The sequence below is a fragment of the Strongylocentrotus purpuratus genome, unplaced genomic scaffold (assembly GCF_000002235.5).
Source record: "Strongylocentrotus purpuratus isolate Spur 01 unplaced genomic scaffold, Spur_5.0 spur5_scaffold_11, whole genome shotgun sequence".
NCBI classification, from domain to species: domain Eukaryota; kingdom Metazoa; phylum Echinodermata; class Echinoidea; order Camarodonta; family Strongylocentrotidae; genus Strongylocentrotus; species Strongylocentrotus purpuratus.
The window spans coordinates 1,034,368-1,054,346 of record NW_022145596.1 but is presented as its reverse complement, the minus strand read 5'-3'; the positions used below and the strand labels follow the sequence as shown (position 1 = coordinate 1,054,346).

Below are 19,979 nucleotides of genomic sequence, written 5' to 3'. Positions count from 1 at the left end.
CAGGAAACACAAAGACTTAACTCCTCCCAACACCCCATTGAATTCAATGGCTAGTGAAACATAGACTTAACTCCTTAAGGCCCTAGTGCTCGGTGACACATAAACCACTTTTTCTCAAAATGGCCAAAATGGAGTTACGTCTTTGTGTCACTGACCCCTCGATATCATGTTATTAGAAGGATGGAGATGGCTTAACAATAGGATTTAAATTGCTTCGTCCCACAGTGACCGCTGAGGGTAAAGTGTATGCCTGTGGAGAAGGAACCAACGGTCGGCTAGGACTAGGGTCATCACAGAATGTGGACATCCCTAAACAGGTCAATGGACTCTCACAGTATGTGGTCAAGAAAGTAGCCGTTCATTCTGGTAAGTAGCCATGGTCAAATCATATCTTGAGTCATCAAAATATATTTAGGATAGGATGTTGGTGAAATTGGGAGAATATTCTGCATGCTTTACTATGCAATAATAATAATAATAATAATAATAATAATAGCCTAATAGTCCACTCCAAATTTTATTAAACCAAAACGGAAATTCTTTTTGCTCAATTGATCGTGAGCCCGGCAGCCACTGAGCAGCGCCAGATAGTAGTTTATGTAGTTATGCAAGCAATGCTGATCAAATTCCACCTATTTCACATTTCTGTTTGAACCAATAATTGCAGTATATCAATAAATGTTGATTGCAGGATGGTTATTAATTCATGTTTACTGCAAGTGGTTCGATTTGATTTGTTTGAGATTCAGCCAAAAGGCCTATTTTTTTTTAAAAAAAGTTGAAAATGAAAAATTTTCTTTAGCTATGAGAAGGTGAACTATCAAAGCCTATCTGAAAAATTTTGGCCAGGAGGGATTAGACCTCCCTGCATGGTCACTGACAGGTGGTTTTCTCATCAAATCAGCTCTCAATATACATAAGAAAAAGGGGACCATGGGGACCAACGGTCACCGCTTAGGCATTGTCTGCTATATATAGGGCGCAAGTAGCTATAAGTAGTCCAGTGGGGCTTTAAACCTTGAATTATGCTTCAAAATATATGAATTTATGAATTAGTCAGTGCAATTTGTGTTCATATCGACTGAGTGGAAAATCAGATTTGATTCCCATATCTGAATACTGATAATAGTATTGAGGCTTGTCTTCTTTATCCTTGAAAGTCAACCTTATTCATTTTGTATTATTTCCCAGGTGGACGGCATGCTATGGCACTGACTGTAGATGGCAAGGTGTTTTCATGGGGAGAAGGAGATGATGGGAAACTGGGACATCTTAGTAGAATGTAAGCAATTAAGATACTTATTTTAAAAGTTTATTAGTATTATTAATATAGGCAACAGAACAGCCAATCAATTTCATATTACACCTTTGACAATGTTGGTTTGGAAACTGCATCGGAATTCTGTGAATATACCTAGCTACATTGTATGTGTGTTGTAGTCTTAATGAGACCTTGAGGTGTATCTAAAATTTATTCAATCATTACTGGAGTTGAGTCACGTTTCTATGGCTTACTTTTCTTAATGTTTTTGTACACAGGGTACACTGTTGAGAATCCAATGTTCACACAGATGATGCATATATACAGGACTAAACAGAAAACTCCAATAAGAGTCATGTTTGCGAGGTCTCAAATTTCTGATCACTTTTTTTATCATTGTCGGGAACTGAAAAGTATGAGTACATGTGTAAATGTGCTGTCTCACTGTTTGGTTCATAGAGCAGGGTTCGTACGGGTCATGGAAAACCTGGAAAGTCATGGAATTTTACTTTATTGCTTTTAAGGCCTTGAAAGTCATGGAAAATTATTTTTTCCATTGGAAAGTCATGGAAAGTCATGGAATATCAAAATTATGGACAACTATAGTATTTTCTCACTATACAAGTGAATAAATGGAGATATTTCAACCATTTTCTTCTCGTATTTTCTTTCATTCGTAACATACCGACTGATTGTACTGTACTTGTGAATGTGTTCACTATGATCGATGGATAAGCGCTGTGTACGTGGGTGTGTACGTGTACGATACGAACTACGTGTGTATGGTCAGTGTATGGCGGTACGGTCCACATCGTGCGCACATGGCTAGCTTGCGAGCGAGCTCGCTAGCGCTAGCTCAGTTCAGCAAGCTAGCGCACGTGTACGTGTGCAGTGTGTGTGTGCATATGATGATGGTGCCAACGCGACATGTGACACTCCAAGAACGAATGTAATGCCTCGATTGCACTTTGGCTTTGCATTAAATTGCGACCACTTAGACTAGACCTACTACAATTTTTACACTTCTCCAATAAATGAGGAAAAAGTAAATTAGTAATATTTGTTTTTTAATTTTCATTATTTAAATAAAAAAGGAACAATACTGACGTGTCAACAAGGCAAATTGGCAGCGCTAGCTCGTTGACGATCTATATATCGACGCGACGGCATGTGTTTTGAAACTTTTGTGCATGTGTTGATTCTTCATGAAACGGAGTTGTTTATTTTCACAGACCTTGGAACTCGTCACGTGGATATTTTCACCATTACAAATTTTGTGGAAGTGATATTCAAAATGCCTGGAAATTGTCATTTTAAGGATGCTTGGTTAGAACACCCGGATTACCGTGGCTGGATTTTGAAAGAAAGTTCCGATCTGGGGACTGCTAGATGTGCTGTTTGTATGTGTAAATTCAGTGTCCGTAATATGGGCGAAGCAGCCGTCAAGAGCCACAAGAAGAGTGAAAAACACACAGCAAACCTCCAACAGCAACAACGTCGTAAGTGAGCATTTTTAATGTGAATTTTACCGATCCTTTATTGAGCATGAATCCAAATAATGACTGATAATAATTATATAAAAATGAAAGATTTGAGATTATTTAGCGATGCGATGTCACCTCGCAGGCATTGGTTACTGCTTACTGCGACCAGCCCGTTCGGGAGCGTCCCCGGCCCCGGGCCGGGCCGGCTAGGTTACTGCATGCAACAGCCCGAACGCTAACCCAGGGGGCTCCGCACTCACACGCCAGTGTTGTACCGGGCACTGTATGTGGACTGCAGAAAAAAAAAATAATAATAATTTACCTTAAAATTGACCCCAAAAATCATAAAACTAAATTTTGTACTTACAATTGGGTCCAACAGTTTGCTTGCCTTGAGAAGTATTTCCTCCTTTCTAGATTCTATTTCTTTAAAATATGTTTTTAAGGAATGAGTCAAAAATTAGTCCACTTGTCTTAGTGACTTACATCAATTGGCCAAAAGTTGCCGTGAATTTTTTTTTTTTTTCCTTCCCCATACTGTCAAACGGTTGTCAAAATAGGAAAACGTTTATGCTTTTAATGGTCGTTTGAACGGCAGTTAAACGTTTTGACTCGGCCCTAAATCTTACCAAATGATGATATTTATATTTTATTTATTTTAATAGACATTTTTTTCTTTTCTCCTAGATTCTACTCTCTCACTCAAGAGCTTCTTCAAGGCAAAAGGTGCAGAAAGTTCATCAGTATCTATCACGTCTACAGATGCAACAACCAGTACTTGTGCGCCATCAACCTCTAAAGTGACAACTCCCATTCCTGTTGCTGCAAGAGAGGAAACTTTAAAAGCTGAAATACTCTGGTGTCTGAAAGTGGTGGAGGATCATTTATCATTTCATTCTTGCCAGCACAACAGTGAGCTCTTTCAAAGAATGTTTCCGGACTCAGCTATTGCTAAGGGTTTCACGTTGTCAGAAACAAAATGTCGGTATATGACGGTGTTTGGTTTGGGCCCATATGTGCAAGACCTCCTTTATGACAACATAAAACAATCAAACCACTATGTGATACTGTTTGATGAAAGCCTCAACAAGAAGCTCCAGAAAAAGCAGATGGACTTCCTCATAAGAACATGGCAACACAATGAAGTTTGCACTCGCTACTTGACGTCTGTGTTCATCGGACATGGTTCAGCTGTTCACCTCAAGGAAGAACTGAATAAAGTTCTGCACACAGTTGGCTTGGAAAAATTACTGCAAATATCAATGGATGGTCCCAACGTTAATTGGAAGATGTATGATGACTTTACGCGAGAGTACACTGCTGACCTGACCAAATCCATACTGAATATAGGCTCATGCGGGCTCCATATAGTTAATGGTGCTTTTCTGACAGGTGCCAAGGCTGCTGACTGGGAGGTGGAAAGCTTTCTATCATCCTTGTATTACCTGTTTTCTGATTCCCCTGCCAGAAGAGAGGATTATCAGAAGATAACTGGAGATCATACCATGCCACTTAAGTTTTGCAAGACCCGATGGCTGGAAAACCTTCCTGTTGCAGAGAGAGCAATCAGCATCTGGGAGAGTGTATGTGCGTATGTTAAAGCAGTAGAAGAGAAGAAAATCCCTCACCCAAAGAACAAGTCCTTTGAAACTGTTTCAAAATGTACTCATATAACTGATTTCTTAGCAAGACTGTACTTCTTCATATCTGTTGCAAAGCTGGTCAATCCTTTCCTAACAGACTATCAGACTGATGCACCAATGCTGCCCTTTTTAGCTGAAGACCTTACTAGAATGCTTGCATCCCTTATGCAGCGATTTTTAAAGCTGGACAGGAGTACCATTACTTCTCCTTACAAGATAATGCAGGTAGATGTTAGCAGTGAGGCCATTCAGCTGCCCTTGGCCAAGTTGGACATTGGATTCTACACTGAGAAGAAGCTGAAAGATCTGAAGGCGAAAAATATCATCAGTGAGCTGAAAGTTCTGGAATTTCGCACTCAAGCAAAGAAGTTTCTTGCTGCAATGACCCGGAAGCTCATTGAGCGATGTCCGCTTAAGTATGCACTTGTGAGAAATATAGGATGCTTGAGTCCAAAGAACATGGCAAAAGACAAAGAAAACTCCACTGCAAAGCTGAAGAGGGTGCTTAACACCCTTAGTGATGCCCACAGACTTAAGGATTCATGTGACGATATCCTAAGAGAATACTCAGAAGCATGTGATGAGGCATCAAGAAGTGCAGAGATGAGAGACTTTGATCCAAAGAAAGAGAGATTGGACTCTGTAATGTGCAAATTTCTGTCCGAGTCTCGCTATTCGACCCTCTTAAAGTTGGTCCGCATGTTGCTTGTCTTGTCCCATGGACAAGCCTCCATTGAGAGAGGTTTCTCAATCAACAACGAAGTTGAAGAGGACAATCTCCTGGGACACTCACTGATATCATTGAGGGCCATTTATGACCATATCAAGTATGTTGGAGGAATCAAGAATGTGACTATTGACAAATCAATCATGTTGGCTGCGTCTGCAGGCAGGCAGAAATACCACATCTATCTCGATGAACAGAGGCGTAAAAAGGAAAAGGAAAAGAAAGAAGGAAAGAGAAAAGGACTGATGGATGGTTTGGAAGAACTAAAGGCCAAACAAATGAGACTGCAAGCAGATGTGAAAAGTCTTCACACCTCAGCAGACAAGTATGCTGAGGAAGCAGAGTCACAAGGAAGATTGACTTGTATTTCCAAATCAAACAGCCTCCGACGTACAGCAAAGGAGAAGGCATCCCAGTTACAAGTAATTCAGAAACAGATTGATGAACAGCTGAATGCCATTAAGAATTATTAAAGAACTTGGACAGTTTGTTACCAATGCCACCAAATATTCAGACAGGTGCAATGTGTAGAGGGATTTCTTTCAAACAGCTACATGAAGATGTCTCAAGAAAAAACTCATTCAGAAATTATTGACCAGCTTAATGCTAGCGAAACAAGAATTCATCAGCTGATGTGAGTAGGCCTACTGTGTTTTGTTGGTGAAATCAAAATTGGTGATGGTATGTGTGTGAGTTTGTGTGTTGGTGTTGTTTTGTTTTCTTTTTTTTTTGGGGGGGGGGGTAGTTACCTTGTACATGCAAAGGAGAGCTATTGAAGGAATCATGGTGGTCCATGAAACCAGGAACAGGCAATTTGTATTCTTTAGAAGTGAAAATTGCCATTAAAAAATGGACAATTGTTGATATGAATACATGTATGTGTAATTGTAAGAATATTATATAGCAGTGCATATCGAATATGATGAAAAAATAACATGTAATTGTAACAGATGAAATAACTAGATAACAAAAGCTGCCTTTCTATTAGTAGACTTGAAACATGCACTTTGCTTCGCTTTGATTTGAGATCAAATTTTCAGTCTACCGTGTAAAAAAAATGTGTAAAAGTCATGGAAAGGTCATGGAATTCTGGCTAGAAAAGTCATGGAAAGTCATGGAATTAAATTTATGAGAAAGAGTATGAACCCTGTAGAGTGGCTAAAGTGTTTCCTTAAAGGGAGTGTATCATGGGAATTACTGGTTGACGCTATCTACATCTTCTTTTGGACAACTGCATGTAAACGAATGGCCTTGATTAACTGGGTCAGCGCGCGCTAGCCTTCGCGTAACAGACCGAAGTTCTCACGCTTCGGTTTCGCATATGTTGCAGGCACGTGAATGCTGCCGTCGCGTCGTCCGTAGTCGTATTATACCCGATTGGCACCGAGTAGGGCCACGGGACAGACACATAATCTCGTCATGATACATTCCCTTTAATTGAATCTATGTGCATTGTTTTACAGGAACTGTGAGAAGCCTCGCCTCCTTGAAGCTCTGAAGACGAAGCGAATCCGAGACATTGCTTGTGGTAGCTCACACAGTGCAGCAGTCACATCCAGCGGTGAGCTCTATACATGGGGTCTAGGAGAGTATGGCAGACTAGGTCATGGTGATAGTACTACACAGCTCAGACCTAAACTGGTAAGATGGTAGGGGAATTCACCAAGTCAGGGAACAAGTTGGAAACATCAAATCAATGTAACAATTCCCAGAAAAGAAGTGTCATGTCATTTTCATTGTAGTTGTTTCTTGTATATGGCTGGGGAAGAAACAAAATTGAAATAGAAATATGTGCATGTTTGTCATATTATAGTGATGGGACTGAATGAAGACTTGTTATCCCGTAATTGAAATCAAGTACATTTAACAGTTCCAGACTATTACAAATGGAATCAGAATTTTGAAGGATTTCAGCAACAAGTGAATACTTTGGAGGATTGGATATCAAACTTATTCAAATTGTTTTATTCTGAAGACAAAACTCAAGACTGTACTATATTATTTAATACTCTAAATAAAATTAGAGAGCATTCATTTTTCTATGACTGGAATATGACCATTCATCCTTTTCTTTTCCTCTTATCATAAAGGTCAAAGCTTTGGTTGGCAAGCGTGTCATCCAGGTGGCCTGTGGGAGTAGAGATGCCCAGACCCTGACACTGACCGATGAAGGAATGGTCTACTCCTGGGGGGATGGAGACTTTGGCAAGCTAGGGCGGGGCGGCAGTGAAGGATGCAGCGTACCACACAATGTAGAGAGATTGAACGGTCAAGGAGTGATACAGATTGAGTGTGGGGCTCAGTTCTCATTGGCCCTTACCAAGGCTGGTCAAGTATGGACATGGTAAGTTTGAGCAGGAAATTGGATAAGAATATCTTGACTTAATCCAGAATTAAGTCCCTGTGTAATGCATGCTGAATAAAAAATCATAAATACAAGTAACTTGGTATTTGCACATGGTGCGTGACCTGATTTATTAATAAATTCAGTTATTATATTCACCAATGTAAGTTTAGAGCAGTTTCTACCTTTAAAGTAACATTGAATTTAGATCAACTCTATACTATAAAACATGATATTTTGAAAAAGTTGGATTGCTATATTCTATACTGAACATAACTTACATGTAGCTAGGATGGAGCTATGCATCCATCGCAAATGTCTGATTGCGCTTGTTTTGTATTTCAGGGGGAAAGGTGATTACTTCCGTCTAGGTCATGGAACTGATTCTCATGTCCGTAAACCTCAAGTGGCTGAAGGTCTGAAAGGCAAGAAGATCATCCATGTTGCTGTAGGAGCACTGCATTGTCTAGCTGTCACTGATACAGGACAGGTGAGGTCTTAAACCAAGACAAGTAGGAAGGGGAGAGGGGAGTGGGGTGAATTAAGAGGGGCGAGTGTAAGGGATGTTGGGTTCTATGTTGATCATGGTATACCGGTAGACTCTCAATGTCAGAAACCCTCATGTGATTCAACATCTAAAAAGTCAAAGAGATCATCTGTGTTGCTGTAGGAGCTTTGCACGGTCTAGGAGTCTGAATCAGTGCCATATTCTAGTTTCAAGCATTGCTAAAAGAAAAAGAAAAAGAAAAGTTTATAGAGTTATCATATTGTAGCATATTGATAGCATAAAGATGTATAAAGCTGCCTTGTACAGGATGTTTATGTACATGTAGAGACAACCAAAATAGTACAGGTATGACTTTATCTACTTTGATTCTCATCAGGTGTTTGCGTGGGGAGATAATGACCACGGTCAGCAGGGCGATGGATCCACGACGGTCAACAAGAAGCCCGCCCTCGTGCAAGGTCTTGAAGGAGTCCGCATCACCAGGGTAGCCTGTGGCTCCTCCCACAGCACCGCCTGGGCAACCACCGACACAGCAATCCCATCAATGCATGAACCAGTCCTCTTTACAACTCCAAGAGATCCTCTAGGTGCTACAGAGTTAGGTGAGTTTATTTACATGTACCTCATCGGCACACTGGTACACTTCTTTGAGAGGTTTTGTAATGCAAGCAAACTCTAATTTTTTTTGGACATGGACACTCAGATATTTGTTAATGATCAACACTTTTTTTGTTTTCTTTAATTTTAATTTTTTCCCCACAGTAGGGCGTTTTATTGAGAGAAAAAAGTGCAGAATATATTTGTTTTCATACATGTAATGAGAGATTTAAAAAAAGATTTTTTTTTTTAATTGTCAGAACAGTCCATGTGTCTTCAGATTTCAATCGTATTATGTAAAAGTATATTGTTGGTGAGATGTGTGTGTACATTAGGATCTTTCATGCAAAGTTATGAGCCTTTAATTGAGGTTGTCTTTTCAAGATACTGAAAAGGCTTGAAAATTCTGTTGGATGTAGGCTCTTATGAAATGTTCCATAGTTGCCAAACTGTACCAACAACAGAATTTGAAAGCGTGACGATATATATGGGGGAATACCCCCAGGGAGTGAGAAATGTGCAGTTGTTGTGTGCTTGTTAGAGTTCTAATACACGGGGTAATCACTATAAAAATCATCCTCGCCTTTCTCTAGCTCTCTCTCTCTCTCTCTCTCTCTCTCTCTCTCAGGTGTGTTTGGAGATCCAGGTCAAGAGGCAGCTGATAAGAGTTCTTCCATCGTAGGTGGCTCCTCCAAACAGCGCCCTTCACTTGCCAAGGTAGTACTGTCCCTTGAGAACAACATCAGCAAGCAGCAGGCACTCAGTCATATCTTAACTACTCTGCAGATCATCTATGCCAGGTAGTCTTATGTGATTCATTTGCTCAACATAAGAAAAGGATTTGTGTTTTTAATTCAAATCAATTTATTTCCACTTTAAAAGCAATTTACAAGTCAATAACAGAATAATAGTGACAGGATTATGAAAAGCACTAAATTGGCTTATTGAAAATGACCCCTTATCAAGTATATACATAACATATTATACATTGTAAGAAAAAATCAAAAATTATAACAGGAAAAACATAACAATAACAAAACAAAAACATCAAAATTGAAATAAATGTATAGAACCAGTTTGTAATTCTCCTTCAAGGCTTTGTGAAAGACCCAAGAATTTCAAAGGATATTGCACATGTAGGAGATGTCAAAAGTAACTTGTATTGAAGTATTGTGTTTATGCATGTACATGGACTACACTAAAAAGTACTTGTGAATGTAAGTTCATTTGAAGTAGCATCCATTCTAATGTTTCATATATTTTAAAGCTGGGTACCCATTGTGTTATTCATTTAATGGGTGGTATCCTGTAGTGCGTACTAAGTTAGTCCACACTTTTATGGAATGCCTGTTGCGAACTAATTTACCCTGTACAGATTATTTTAATCCTTCAATGAAAAGTGTCCAAAAAATTAATTTTGCAATGAAATGGAAAGAAAAAGATAATATGATTATGAACTGAATTTCAACAAAGTCTTTGGTAGATTATCTTTGTCATGAATATTGAAGGAGGAAGATGAAACCTAGCATTCCATAAAAGTGTGAACTAAAATTCTTGTTTAGTCTGGACTTAGTCCCGGCTTTACTTATGAGAATACCACCCATTATGATTATTTGTTTGATATTCTCATGAACAGAGATGCTGTTGTTGGATCACTCATGTCAAGAACAGACACTAGTATGTCTGAATCAGAAGGAAGCTCATTGGCACCATCACCCACTGACCAGAGCCCTCTATCAGCCGTTACTAGCCCTATGGGTCTGGGCAGAATGATGGCAGCAGGAGATGCTGCTCCGGGCATGGATGTGAGTTCAGTTCATTCAATTCCATCTTTAAAAAAAAAATTACAAAGGTAGAAAACATGCAATTTCATGTAAAATATAATACATAAATTTGGTTAACATATACATGTACAATGAATTTATACAAAGCAGAATAAGGCACAGCTGTAAAAAAAAAATAAGAGAAGGTTTTGTCTGGACAGCTTCCTATCAAATTATATTTAATAAATGTAGTAAGAAAACAAGTAGCCAATGAGTTTGCTAAACAAGTTCTATCTGAGCTTGATTATGAGAAAGATATTTATGAACTAACATGTACGTGTACATTTCTGATTGAAGATGTATGATATTTATCAGATTGCATCCATATATGCAGTATGGAAGTTAGTATCTCTCAGGTTAATTGAGTTCCTAAGAAAAATATTAGTTTGATAGTTATAGTGACTAATTTTTACCATTTCATTTAATTTATTTCATCGTGCCTTGTGGCTGTGTTTTATTTGTCTGTGGTTGTGTTTCTACTGGCTTGTAGATTCTTAATTCTTCATCTCTCCATAGTTTACAAGAAGTATCTCTTCTTAGATCTAGACCAATATACAACTTTAGACCTTATTATTTGGGTGAGCTTGCTCAAACATGTAAAGTTTTAATATAGAACATTTGCATTGTGTTCCTTAAATTGAATCTCAATGTAAATCTTATGCAAAATTCATTTTGTCTTTTGTTATGTTAAGATGGCTGAGGATGACTCTGATCGTCCTGGTCCATCTAGTATCAACAGACACTCCTCTATCATAGCAGAGACTATCACAAGTGCAGACCAGGTAAGGTTCCCCTGATCACCAACATCACTGTCAACTAATTAAGAGAAGCATCTGAAGCCAGAAAGGCTTTCCAAGGCTAGAAAAGCTTCTGAAGATGAAAAGACTCAAGGAAAAAATTTGAAAAATTGCATGAAAATTAGCGTAATGACTCATGAAAAGTCATGGCAATTACAAGAGGCATAGAGTTGCAGAAAATTAGCATGATGACAAATGAAAAGACATTAATATCAATAGAAATTGTACATATTGGAATTTTTTCTTTGAGAGATTTTTTTATCATACCAAAGGGGAAGATACACTGCTTTGCAGGAATGTTTATTTTAAGTTTCAGTCTTTAGTCATGATATGTTTTGCTGTTCAATTTTACTACAAATATTCAGGTTTCATTACAGACAAATAAATGTTTAAACAGTCACAGAGAAAGCAGTCTTGATATGCTAAACATGTTAGACTACACCAACAGTCCTTTTCAGGACTACACACCCTCAAGAAAGATTACCGAGAGTCCTTTTCAGGACTCCTCAATTCTCCCTCTCTCTCATATGGTGCATCCGCAAGCCTACTGTATATGTTAGATATTAGTTTTAATGTTTGTTTTGATTTTGTTTGTGAAGGTAACAAGTCCAGAAGAACAAGGAGGTGGAGCAATCATCTTACACAGTCTAGATGACTTCACTGGTAAACTGCAGCCGGATGATGCTCGCATCCTGGTAGACCTTCTCAAACTAGCGGTAGCAGGACGGTGTGGAGAGCATAGTCAACAAGCCATCTCAGATACACTCACTGCCATGGCTAAGGCTTACCCAGAGGTAATAATTATATTGCTTATATAGCGCCTAACACTTACTTTATCAGAAGTCTCTAAGCGCTCTACAATAATGCAGCATGAATACCCTGGCTTTAGCAGTGCAGCTGTTACGCGCGCTGCGTTTCAAGGAATAAATTCCTACCAGGTACCCATTTACTTCACCTGGGTGGAGTGTGGCAAATGTAGGTAGGACACTAGCTATCAAGGATTGTATGGCTTCTACTCAACCATGTAGTAGAGTTGGGAAACTTAACCCCCAAAATTGATGAGGAAAGTCAGGGATTGAAGCAAATATCTGAAGCTATTGCCTTCATTCATTAACACCTTTTGAAACTGCGATTTGATCCAAGAAGAACTCTAAACCTTGAGAAGCTGTACTCCAATGATCTACAAATATAACAGCCTTAATCACTTACTTCATCATGTAGTGCATATAGGGCTTTTTAAAAGACTACTGGTGTGTTTGTTGCCCATTTAGAATGCAATTTTCCAAATTACCTCCTGAACTTTTGTATTATGTTTTCATATTTTGTTGAAGTTCATGAGTCATCATAGTTTTTGTTAGTGAAAGTTCTGTGAACTCACTGATTTATTCTCTCCCTTGCCCTCTCTCTAGGTTGCTGACATGTTGCTAGAGCTGTGTGTAACCGAGCTAGAGGATGTAGCAGCAGACACCAAGGCAGGTCACTCAGCCATGCAACCAGTCATCCAAGAGAGCTCTCATCCGTACGCTGACGACACCACTCTCATCGGTAATGTCCGCATCCCAGGCGCAGAGGCCCTCCGTGTAGAATTTGATCGCCAGTGCTCCACGGAGCGACGCCATGATCCACTAACCATCATGGATGGCGCCGGTCGCACGGTGTCAGTCCGATCCGGCAGGGAATGGTCTGATTGGTCGGCGGAGCTTCGCATCGCAGGGGACGAGCTGAAATGGAAGTTTACGAGCGATGGATCAGTCAACGGCTGGGGATGGAGATTGACTGTGTTCCCTATGATGCCTGCAGCAGCACCTAAACACCTGTTGTCTGATAGAGCTATATTGTCTCAGCCATCTATTGATCTAGTCACCTGTCTCCTAGACTTCAGACTAGAGACCAGCAGAGATAAGAAGATCATGCCTAGACTGGCTGCAGCTCTGGCTGCTTGTGCACAGCTTAGTACTCTAGGTAAGACCTATGATAGCACACTGTCTATATCAAGAATTCTTAAATAAAAGCTCATTTCATACTTTGTGATTCACCAATCCCAGCTTTATCTTAAAGTGAGCATTATCACAGAAGTTAAACTTGTTGAATGAAAAAAAAAAACATAAACCCGAAAGAAGTTGAAATTAAGATGTACAGTTGTTTAAAAAGATTCTGTAGAGAGAAGTGAAGGAACAAAATTATAATTCCATGACTTGTTCACTTAACGCATATATAGTTGATATTCGACCATCTATATTTACATGTGATTTTAGAAGTGTTTTTAATGAAATAGTATGATAATGACTGCATTACAGAAGTATAGGAACAAAATTATAATTTCATGACTTTTCCACTTAACGCATATATAGTTGATATTCGGCAATCTATATTTACATGTGATTTTAGAAGTGTTTTTAATGAAATAGTATCATAATGACTGCATTACACATGTAGCAAATGCATCTATAACCAACACTTCTCCATTTCTCATGAACACAGCTGCAGCACAGAGAATGTGGGCCTTACAGAGACTTAGGAAGCTCATCTCTACAGAGTTCAAAGGTCATCTCAATGTAGATGCCATCTTATGCCAGCATGAAGCTCAGGCAGAAAGCCCCTCATCCTTCGGGGTAAGACCGACCGATGGCCTTCTTCATCATTTCTATCATTGTCTTTCGGGAATCGACTCATTATGAGATCAGCTTGATTTTGGCTGTGATATATTTACCATTTCATGTATGCTTTGTAGTTATGTTTCATGGTTAGTAATCTTTTTTTTTTGGGGGGGGGGGGTATGTCAATTTAATACCATCCTTTTAGGATTTAGAGTGCTAATTATAGATAAATCTCTATGAATTAATTTGCAGCCTTAATGTATTTACTTGTATGCCAATTGGAATGATTAAAATACAAGCATGCGTTAAAAAAACTCAATAATGTAATAGATTTAAAAGTTATTGATTGAATATTTTCTTTGTATTGTTACAGGACTTCAGTGGCACCGCGCTAGCAGCCCTAGTGAAGGGTCTACCTGAAGCTCTTCAGAGGCAGTATGAGTATGAGGATCCCATCGTTAGGGGTGGAAAACATCTCCTACATAGCCCATTCTTCAAGGTAAGCACAGTAGTAGAAGAAAGTGAGCACCAAAATTGTTAGCCTAGCAGAGCTGGCCAGGGGTTATAATGGAGCACATTAAATGAATATGTGTGGTATAGAAATATCCAATATTATCTTGTTAATATTAGTATACATAGTGATGTCCATTTCAAAACGATTTAAGAGATATTTCCAATATTATGATAACAAAGTTTACTATTCAAATGTCAGTCAAGCTATTAACTTGTTTGCAGAAATGTAAAAACGATATTTACAATACAAAGCCCACAAATGAATATTTGGAAAAGCAGCTCTTGCATCATTAATTAATGAATTTTATAAAAATATAAAAAGCAGTTTATAGATGCAACATTTTGTATGACCAATGTCTTTGTCCTGGTGTGGTCCTCTTATAGGTGCTAGTAGCACTAGCCTGTGACCTGCAGCTGGACTCCCTACCTTGCTGCGCTGAGTCTCACCGATGGGCTTGGTTCAGACGATACTGCATGGCTGCTAGAGTAGCTGAGTCTCTGGAGAACAGGACCATACTACCAAGGGTGTTTGGTGAAGAGGTGATGAAGAAGGTGACTCAGATAAGCGCAGACTGGGAGGAACTATCCAAGGAACATGAAGATCACAAGGTTTTCAAGAGAGAACAAGATGAACAGATACTACTATGGATGAACAGGTCAGGACCCCGTTTCACAAAACTTGTCATCAGTGACAAATGACAGTTTTTGTTATAAGCTACTGAAATCCTTGCTTCTGATTGGTTATCAGCAGATTTGTCACTGATATTTGTCATTTGTCATTGAAAAAAGGCTTTGTGAAACACCCTCCAGAACAGACTTCTGCCATATTCCATTTGAAATGTGCAAGGATACAACAAACCCATCTGCCCAGTTTGGTAGATTATTTCTCCTATATGGATCTGCTCTAAGCAGCACAATAAAGATTGGTGTCTGTACCAAGCATGGCCAGTAAGAAATCAAATAATTCATCAAATTTTCTTTGTTCAACAAATAATATGACAAGCCCATTCATACCTATGTATGTGCTGAAGATAAGAAATGTTGTTTTTAGCTTCAATGTTAAGTGCTTATGAAAATTTGACATCTCCAGATGTGTTCTCATCCCATTTTCCTAATGTTGTAATTAGCAATTTTTTGTAAATGAACTGGTCATATGAATGTTTCTTTGTTTAGACGATCTGATGACTGGACGCTGTCTTGGGGAGGAAGTGGGACCATCTACGGCTGGGGTCACAACCATAGAGGTCAGCTAGGGGGCATCGAGGGTGCGAAGGTCAAGGTGCCTACTGCCATTGAGTCATTGACCTCTCTCAGACCAATCCAGATTGTAGGTGGAGAGCAGACACTGTTTGCTGTCACAGCCGATGGCAAGGTAAACATCTTGATTGTTCAGTTTGTTTTCTGCTCAAAGCTATAAGTTATTCCTTTGCATGGAATTGAACGCTTGGATATGATTTCATTGCAATCTATTTTTAGATATGATGGGATTTCATTTTGTTATAACATGCATATTGAATGGACTTCAGGCTAGATTTATCCTGGTTTAATAATTATTGTATTGACAGCCCTTTGGCTTTCAGCAGACGTTGTATATATATGGGACAGTTTTTTCCGCCATCCCTGTGGTGATGGAAATGTCCAAGATTGAATTGTAGTCTTTCATGCATCACCCTAGTAAAATGAAAGTATACAGTCACATTTGGCTGTTTATCATACAATTGCACTAAATAATTTGCAAATTTTTAGATGAATCCCATATTTACTGATCTATTAATATAGACAATACAGATTATTACTACCACTATTAGCTCATAAGAGTCACTACAATAGTTTTGACCATACACCTAACTTCTTTACTCTTGGTTTCCTTATATCCAGTTATATGCTACAGGGTATGGAGCGAGCGGTCGTCTTGGAATCGGAGGAACCGACTCCGTCTCAACACCCACCCTCTTAGAATCCATCCAACATGTCCACATCAAGAAGGTTGCGGTCAACTCTGGAGGAAAGCACGCCCTCGCTCTGTCCGTTGAGGGAGAGGTTTACTCCTGGGGTGAGGGAGAGGATGGCAAGCTGGGTCATGGAAACAGAACGTAAGATATCCATTGTCTGGGATGGGTTGACAATCTAATACTCAGGCCTGATAAAAACCTGATTTAAATCGGTTTTCCGATTTTTTTTTTTTTTTCTTCTTTTTTTTCTTCCCTTATTTGTTCTTCCCAATTTTTTTTTCTTCCCGATTTTATCCTGATTTTTCTGTTTTTTCCCTTATTTTCTCTATTCTTTCCTATTTTTGCCTATTATTTCCCAATTTCTTTTACTCACAAGGGGGGAATGTTGTTAGATGCCATTTTCCCCCTGAATCCTCTTCTTCTTTTTTTTTTACTCAAGGGGGCGTGGTTCAGGGAAAAAAACAACCTATTTTTTTTCTAGTGCTCACTATCACCCCTGAAGAAATCAATCAATTATTGCCTGGGATGGGTTGACAATCTAATACTCTAAAATCAGCTAGTTTTTTGGTTTATATTTTTTCCTTGGATATTCAGAAGGCAAGCTCTTGTGTATGAGAGAAATGATGCTCTGAGCTTATAAGAAACACTACCAAATTCAGGATTGATGCCATGAGAATAGAACATATTAAACTGTGCTTAAGGGGTCAAATCATCTGGTTCCAATGTAATTTTTAGTTAGTGCAAACACTTTCAACGTCTGTTCTTAATCAATAACATTGTCATGTCACTCATCGTTGAAGGAGATTACTATTTTAGACCAAAAATGTCTTATTCTTAAAAGGATGGAGCTAGCCATGACCTTACAGTTTCTATAATGTGTATATACAAATGTACACTGTAATTTTACAATTATTAATTCAAATTGTTTTGGGTTTATGAATGATTTCCATCATGTCGGTTCTGTCCGTAGAGTGTAAAACACGCTTGTTTACATTAGATTTTATCACCTGACAAAGTGTTGCAGCGGCACACGAAACATTGTGATCTTTTAGATCCCTTGTTGACCATACATTGCGAGACTAACGAATATCACTAGCGATATTATTTTCGATACTATCATGTTTGTTTCTGTTGACAGTCAATGTGATAGACCGCGTGTGATAGAGAGTCTTCGTGGTAAGGAGGTGATTGATATAGCTTGTGGTGGTGCTCATAGTGCCTGCGTGACCTCTAGTGGTGAACTCTACACCTGGGGGAAAGGACGATACGGTAGACTGGGGCATGGAGACAGTGAAGATCAACTCAGACCCAAAATGGTGAGTAGAGCAACAAACTACCATGATGAAGTCTAATGAATGCTTTATACATGTAGGGGGGGGGGGGAATATCTCAGATAGTGTTTTACCAATACTTTGGAACAATTGTTATGAACATTTAGAGATCTAGCTAGAAGGTTAGCAATGAGGTCTCCCATGGCAAAATCTACACCTGGTTAAAGGTGACTAGGTGAAGAAAAGCTTAGACTAAAAAGTAGTGAATGAAACTAGAATTACCCCAAGGAAATATAATGACTACTGTGTTATGTAGAAGTTTTACACACAGTATGTATGGAACAAAGTAGAAAGCTTGATAGCTTGTTGTGAAAGGACAGTATGAATTGGTGCCCAAAGAAAATAATGTTAGTGATTCACCATATATGGTGCATTATACCTTTTAGCATTCAAGTCAATCTTAAATGTTAGAGATTGAGCTTTGCAAGTGTGCCTCTACACTATATTTCACATGTGATGTGGCCCTTCCATGAGCAGGACCTCCACTAAGCATCAGAATATGTAGTTGTGATATATAATTTCCAAATGGGAATAGTTAATCGGTCGATTTTAGTAAAAAACAACAACATTGTTTTATAGCTTGAGAGGGAGCTATACAACATAAAGAGTTTATTGTTTAAAATTTCATAACTTTAGACTCGATTTCAACTATGACAATGATCACTGAATATTGTAAGATAGCATATGCTTCCAATATGTTCATTTGAACCAAATTCATGACCCCATACCAAAACTTTGTATTACCTTTAAGCATCCTATCTGAAAGACAATACCCTTAGTCAATTAAACCTTTTGGACATTGTCTCCATTCTGTTTCAGGCTGATGCTCTCAAAGGCTACCGAGTGATTGACGTTGCCTGTGGCAGTGGTGATTCCCAGACCCTCTGCATATCAGACGATGATAACGTGTGGTCGTGGGGTGATGGTGATTACGGCAAGCTAGGACGAGGTGGAAGCGATGGATGTAAAGTCCCACAGAAGGTGGATGCGTTGAGTAGTATCGGTGTGTGCAAGGTGGAATGTGGCTCACAGTTCTCTATCGCACTCACCAAGTCTGGATGTGTCTATACGTGGTAAGCTCAGCCCCCACATCATACCTAATCTCTTATTTGGTGGCATTGTGGTAATCGTTTAAAGGGCTTATGGTACTTAACAACTCCTAGAGGAGAACTACTTCATTGTGTGCATGTAAGTAATACAATAATAATAATAATAATCTTTTAAATGGACACTCCCATAGTTTTGATTAAGTGATAAATAAAGTGGCTCATGAACTTTGAGTGCAATTTACTTTATCATTGAATAATAGTGGTCTGCACGGCTACTTTTTCTTGAAAAGATCAAACAGAGCACTTAGTTTATTTTGGAGAATGAATTGCCATACAGGATAACTTCAGAAAAGTAAAGAACATGGGGGCTTCAGACCATTCCAAAGTTACTTCACAATTCCAACTTACTGAGGACAGTGTAAATTTGTATAATATTGTTCAATTAAAACCATTTTCATCTCTCAACTACTTTGCTCAACAGGGGTAAAGGTGACTACCACCGTCTTGGTCATGGATCAGACGATCATGTACGGCGCCCCCGTAAGGTGGCTGCTCTACAGGGAAAGAAGATCATCTCCATAGCAACTGGTTCACTGCATTGTGTAGCCTGTAGTGACCAAGGTAAGTCAGTTGATAATTGTCACAGTGTAAGTGTGGTATCAAAAGCTTTGTATACTGAGGGATATCATTATTAGGTGGGAGAAACATCAGGGGGGGCGTTTCACAAAACTTGTCATCAGTGACAAATGACAGCTTTTGTTATAAGCTACTGAAATCCTTGCTTCTGATTGGTTATCAGCAGATTTGTCGCTGATTTTTGTCATTTGTCTTTGAAAAAATGCTTTGTGAAACGGGTCCCAGGAGAATATTAATCGAGAGTGTGTAGGACCAATCTACCAAGTTTTTGCCAATATGAGAAGCAGAACTTTATTTCCTATTCTCTTGCACGTCTTTTGTCTTTATTGTATACATTTAAGATGCTAGAAAGCAAGTCTTTTTTAGAGCCTATTTCTGCATTGTTTCTGCTAGGTCTTATCCAAAGATGCATAATACATGTACATAAATGTTTCTTTAATAAAATGATCCTTCATTTGATCACATTTGATGAGCTTTGTGCTAGGAGTGACAATTATCTAAATGTTGGAACATTTCTATAACGTCGAGATATTGATGTCAGCTTATCTTGTAGGGTTGTTTAGTATAGATGCTGCTTGTAAGTGTTGGCTTGCATGGTGATGTAGATATACAGTAGGCTTGCGGGTGCACCATGTGAGAGTATAGTTTAGTATAGATTTATTGTGATGCATTTATGTGTTGAATATTCATATCACTTTAAAGCAAGATGTTCAAGTG

General features: G+C 38.8%; 2 protein-coding genes across 3 annotated transcripts in view; both read left to right on the top strand.

The window, feature by feature from the left end:
- The window catches only part of LOC588717 (E3 ubiquitin-protein ligase HERC2), an 86,778-nt gene that overhangs the window by 54,426 nt on the left and 12,373 nt on the right, over positions 1-19,979 (top strand). For both annotated transcript variants that reach the window (XM_030980291.1, XM_030980290.1), the window contains exons 48-66: positions 226-366; positions 1,192-1,282; positions 6,579-6,756; positions 7,206-7,459; positions 7,805-7,949; positions 8,344-8,569; positions 9,193-9,364; positions 10,201-10,369; positions 11,080-11,169; positions 11,784-11,978; positions 12,594-13,146; positions 13,666-13,796; positions 14,155-14,280; positions 14,679-14,950; positions 15,468-15,666; positions 16,173-16,387; positions 17,385-17,562; positions 18,397-18,650; positions 19,108-19,247. In XM_030980291.1, coding sequence (XP_030836151.1) covers positions 226-366; positions 1,192-1,282; positions 6,579-6,756; positions 7,206-7,459; positions 7,805-7,949; positions 8,344-8,569; positions 9,193-9,364; positions 10,201-10,369; positions 11,080-11,169; positions 11,784-11,978; positions 12,594-13,146; positions 13,666-13,796; positions 14,155-14,280; positions 14,679-14,950; positions 15,468-15,666; positions 16,173-16,387; positions 17,385-17,562; positions 18,397-18,650; positions 19,108-19,247 — 3,729 coding nt within the window. The remainder of the gene's footprint in view (positions 1-225; positions 367-1,191; positions 1,283-6,578; positions 6,757-7,205; positions 7,460-7,804; positions 7,950-8,343; positions 8,570-9,192; positions 9,365-10,200; positions 10,370-11,079; positions 11,170-11,783; positions 11,979-12,593; positions 13,147-13,665; positions 13,797-14,154; positions 14,281-14,678; positions 14,951-15,467; positions 15,667-16,172; positions 16,388-17,384; positions 17,563-18,396; positions 18,651-19,107; positions 19,248-19,979) is intronic.
- Positions 1,963-6,267, top strand: LOC115922141. The gene is made up of 2 exons (XM_030980292.1): positions 1,963-2,760; positions 3,433-6,267. Exons 1-2 carry the CDS (start codon positions 2,430-2,432, stop codon positions 5,586-5,588), a joined length of 2,487 nt encoding a protein of 828 aa, XP_030836152.1. The 5' UTR covers positions 1,963-2,429; the 3' UTR covers positions 5,589-6,267.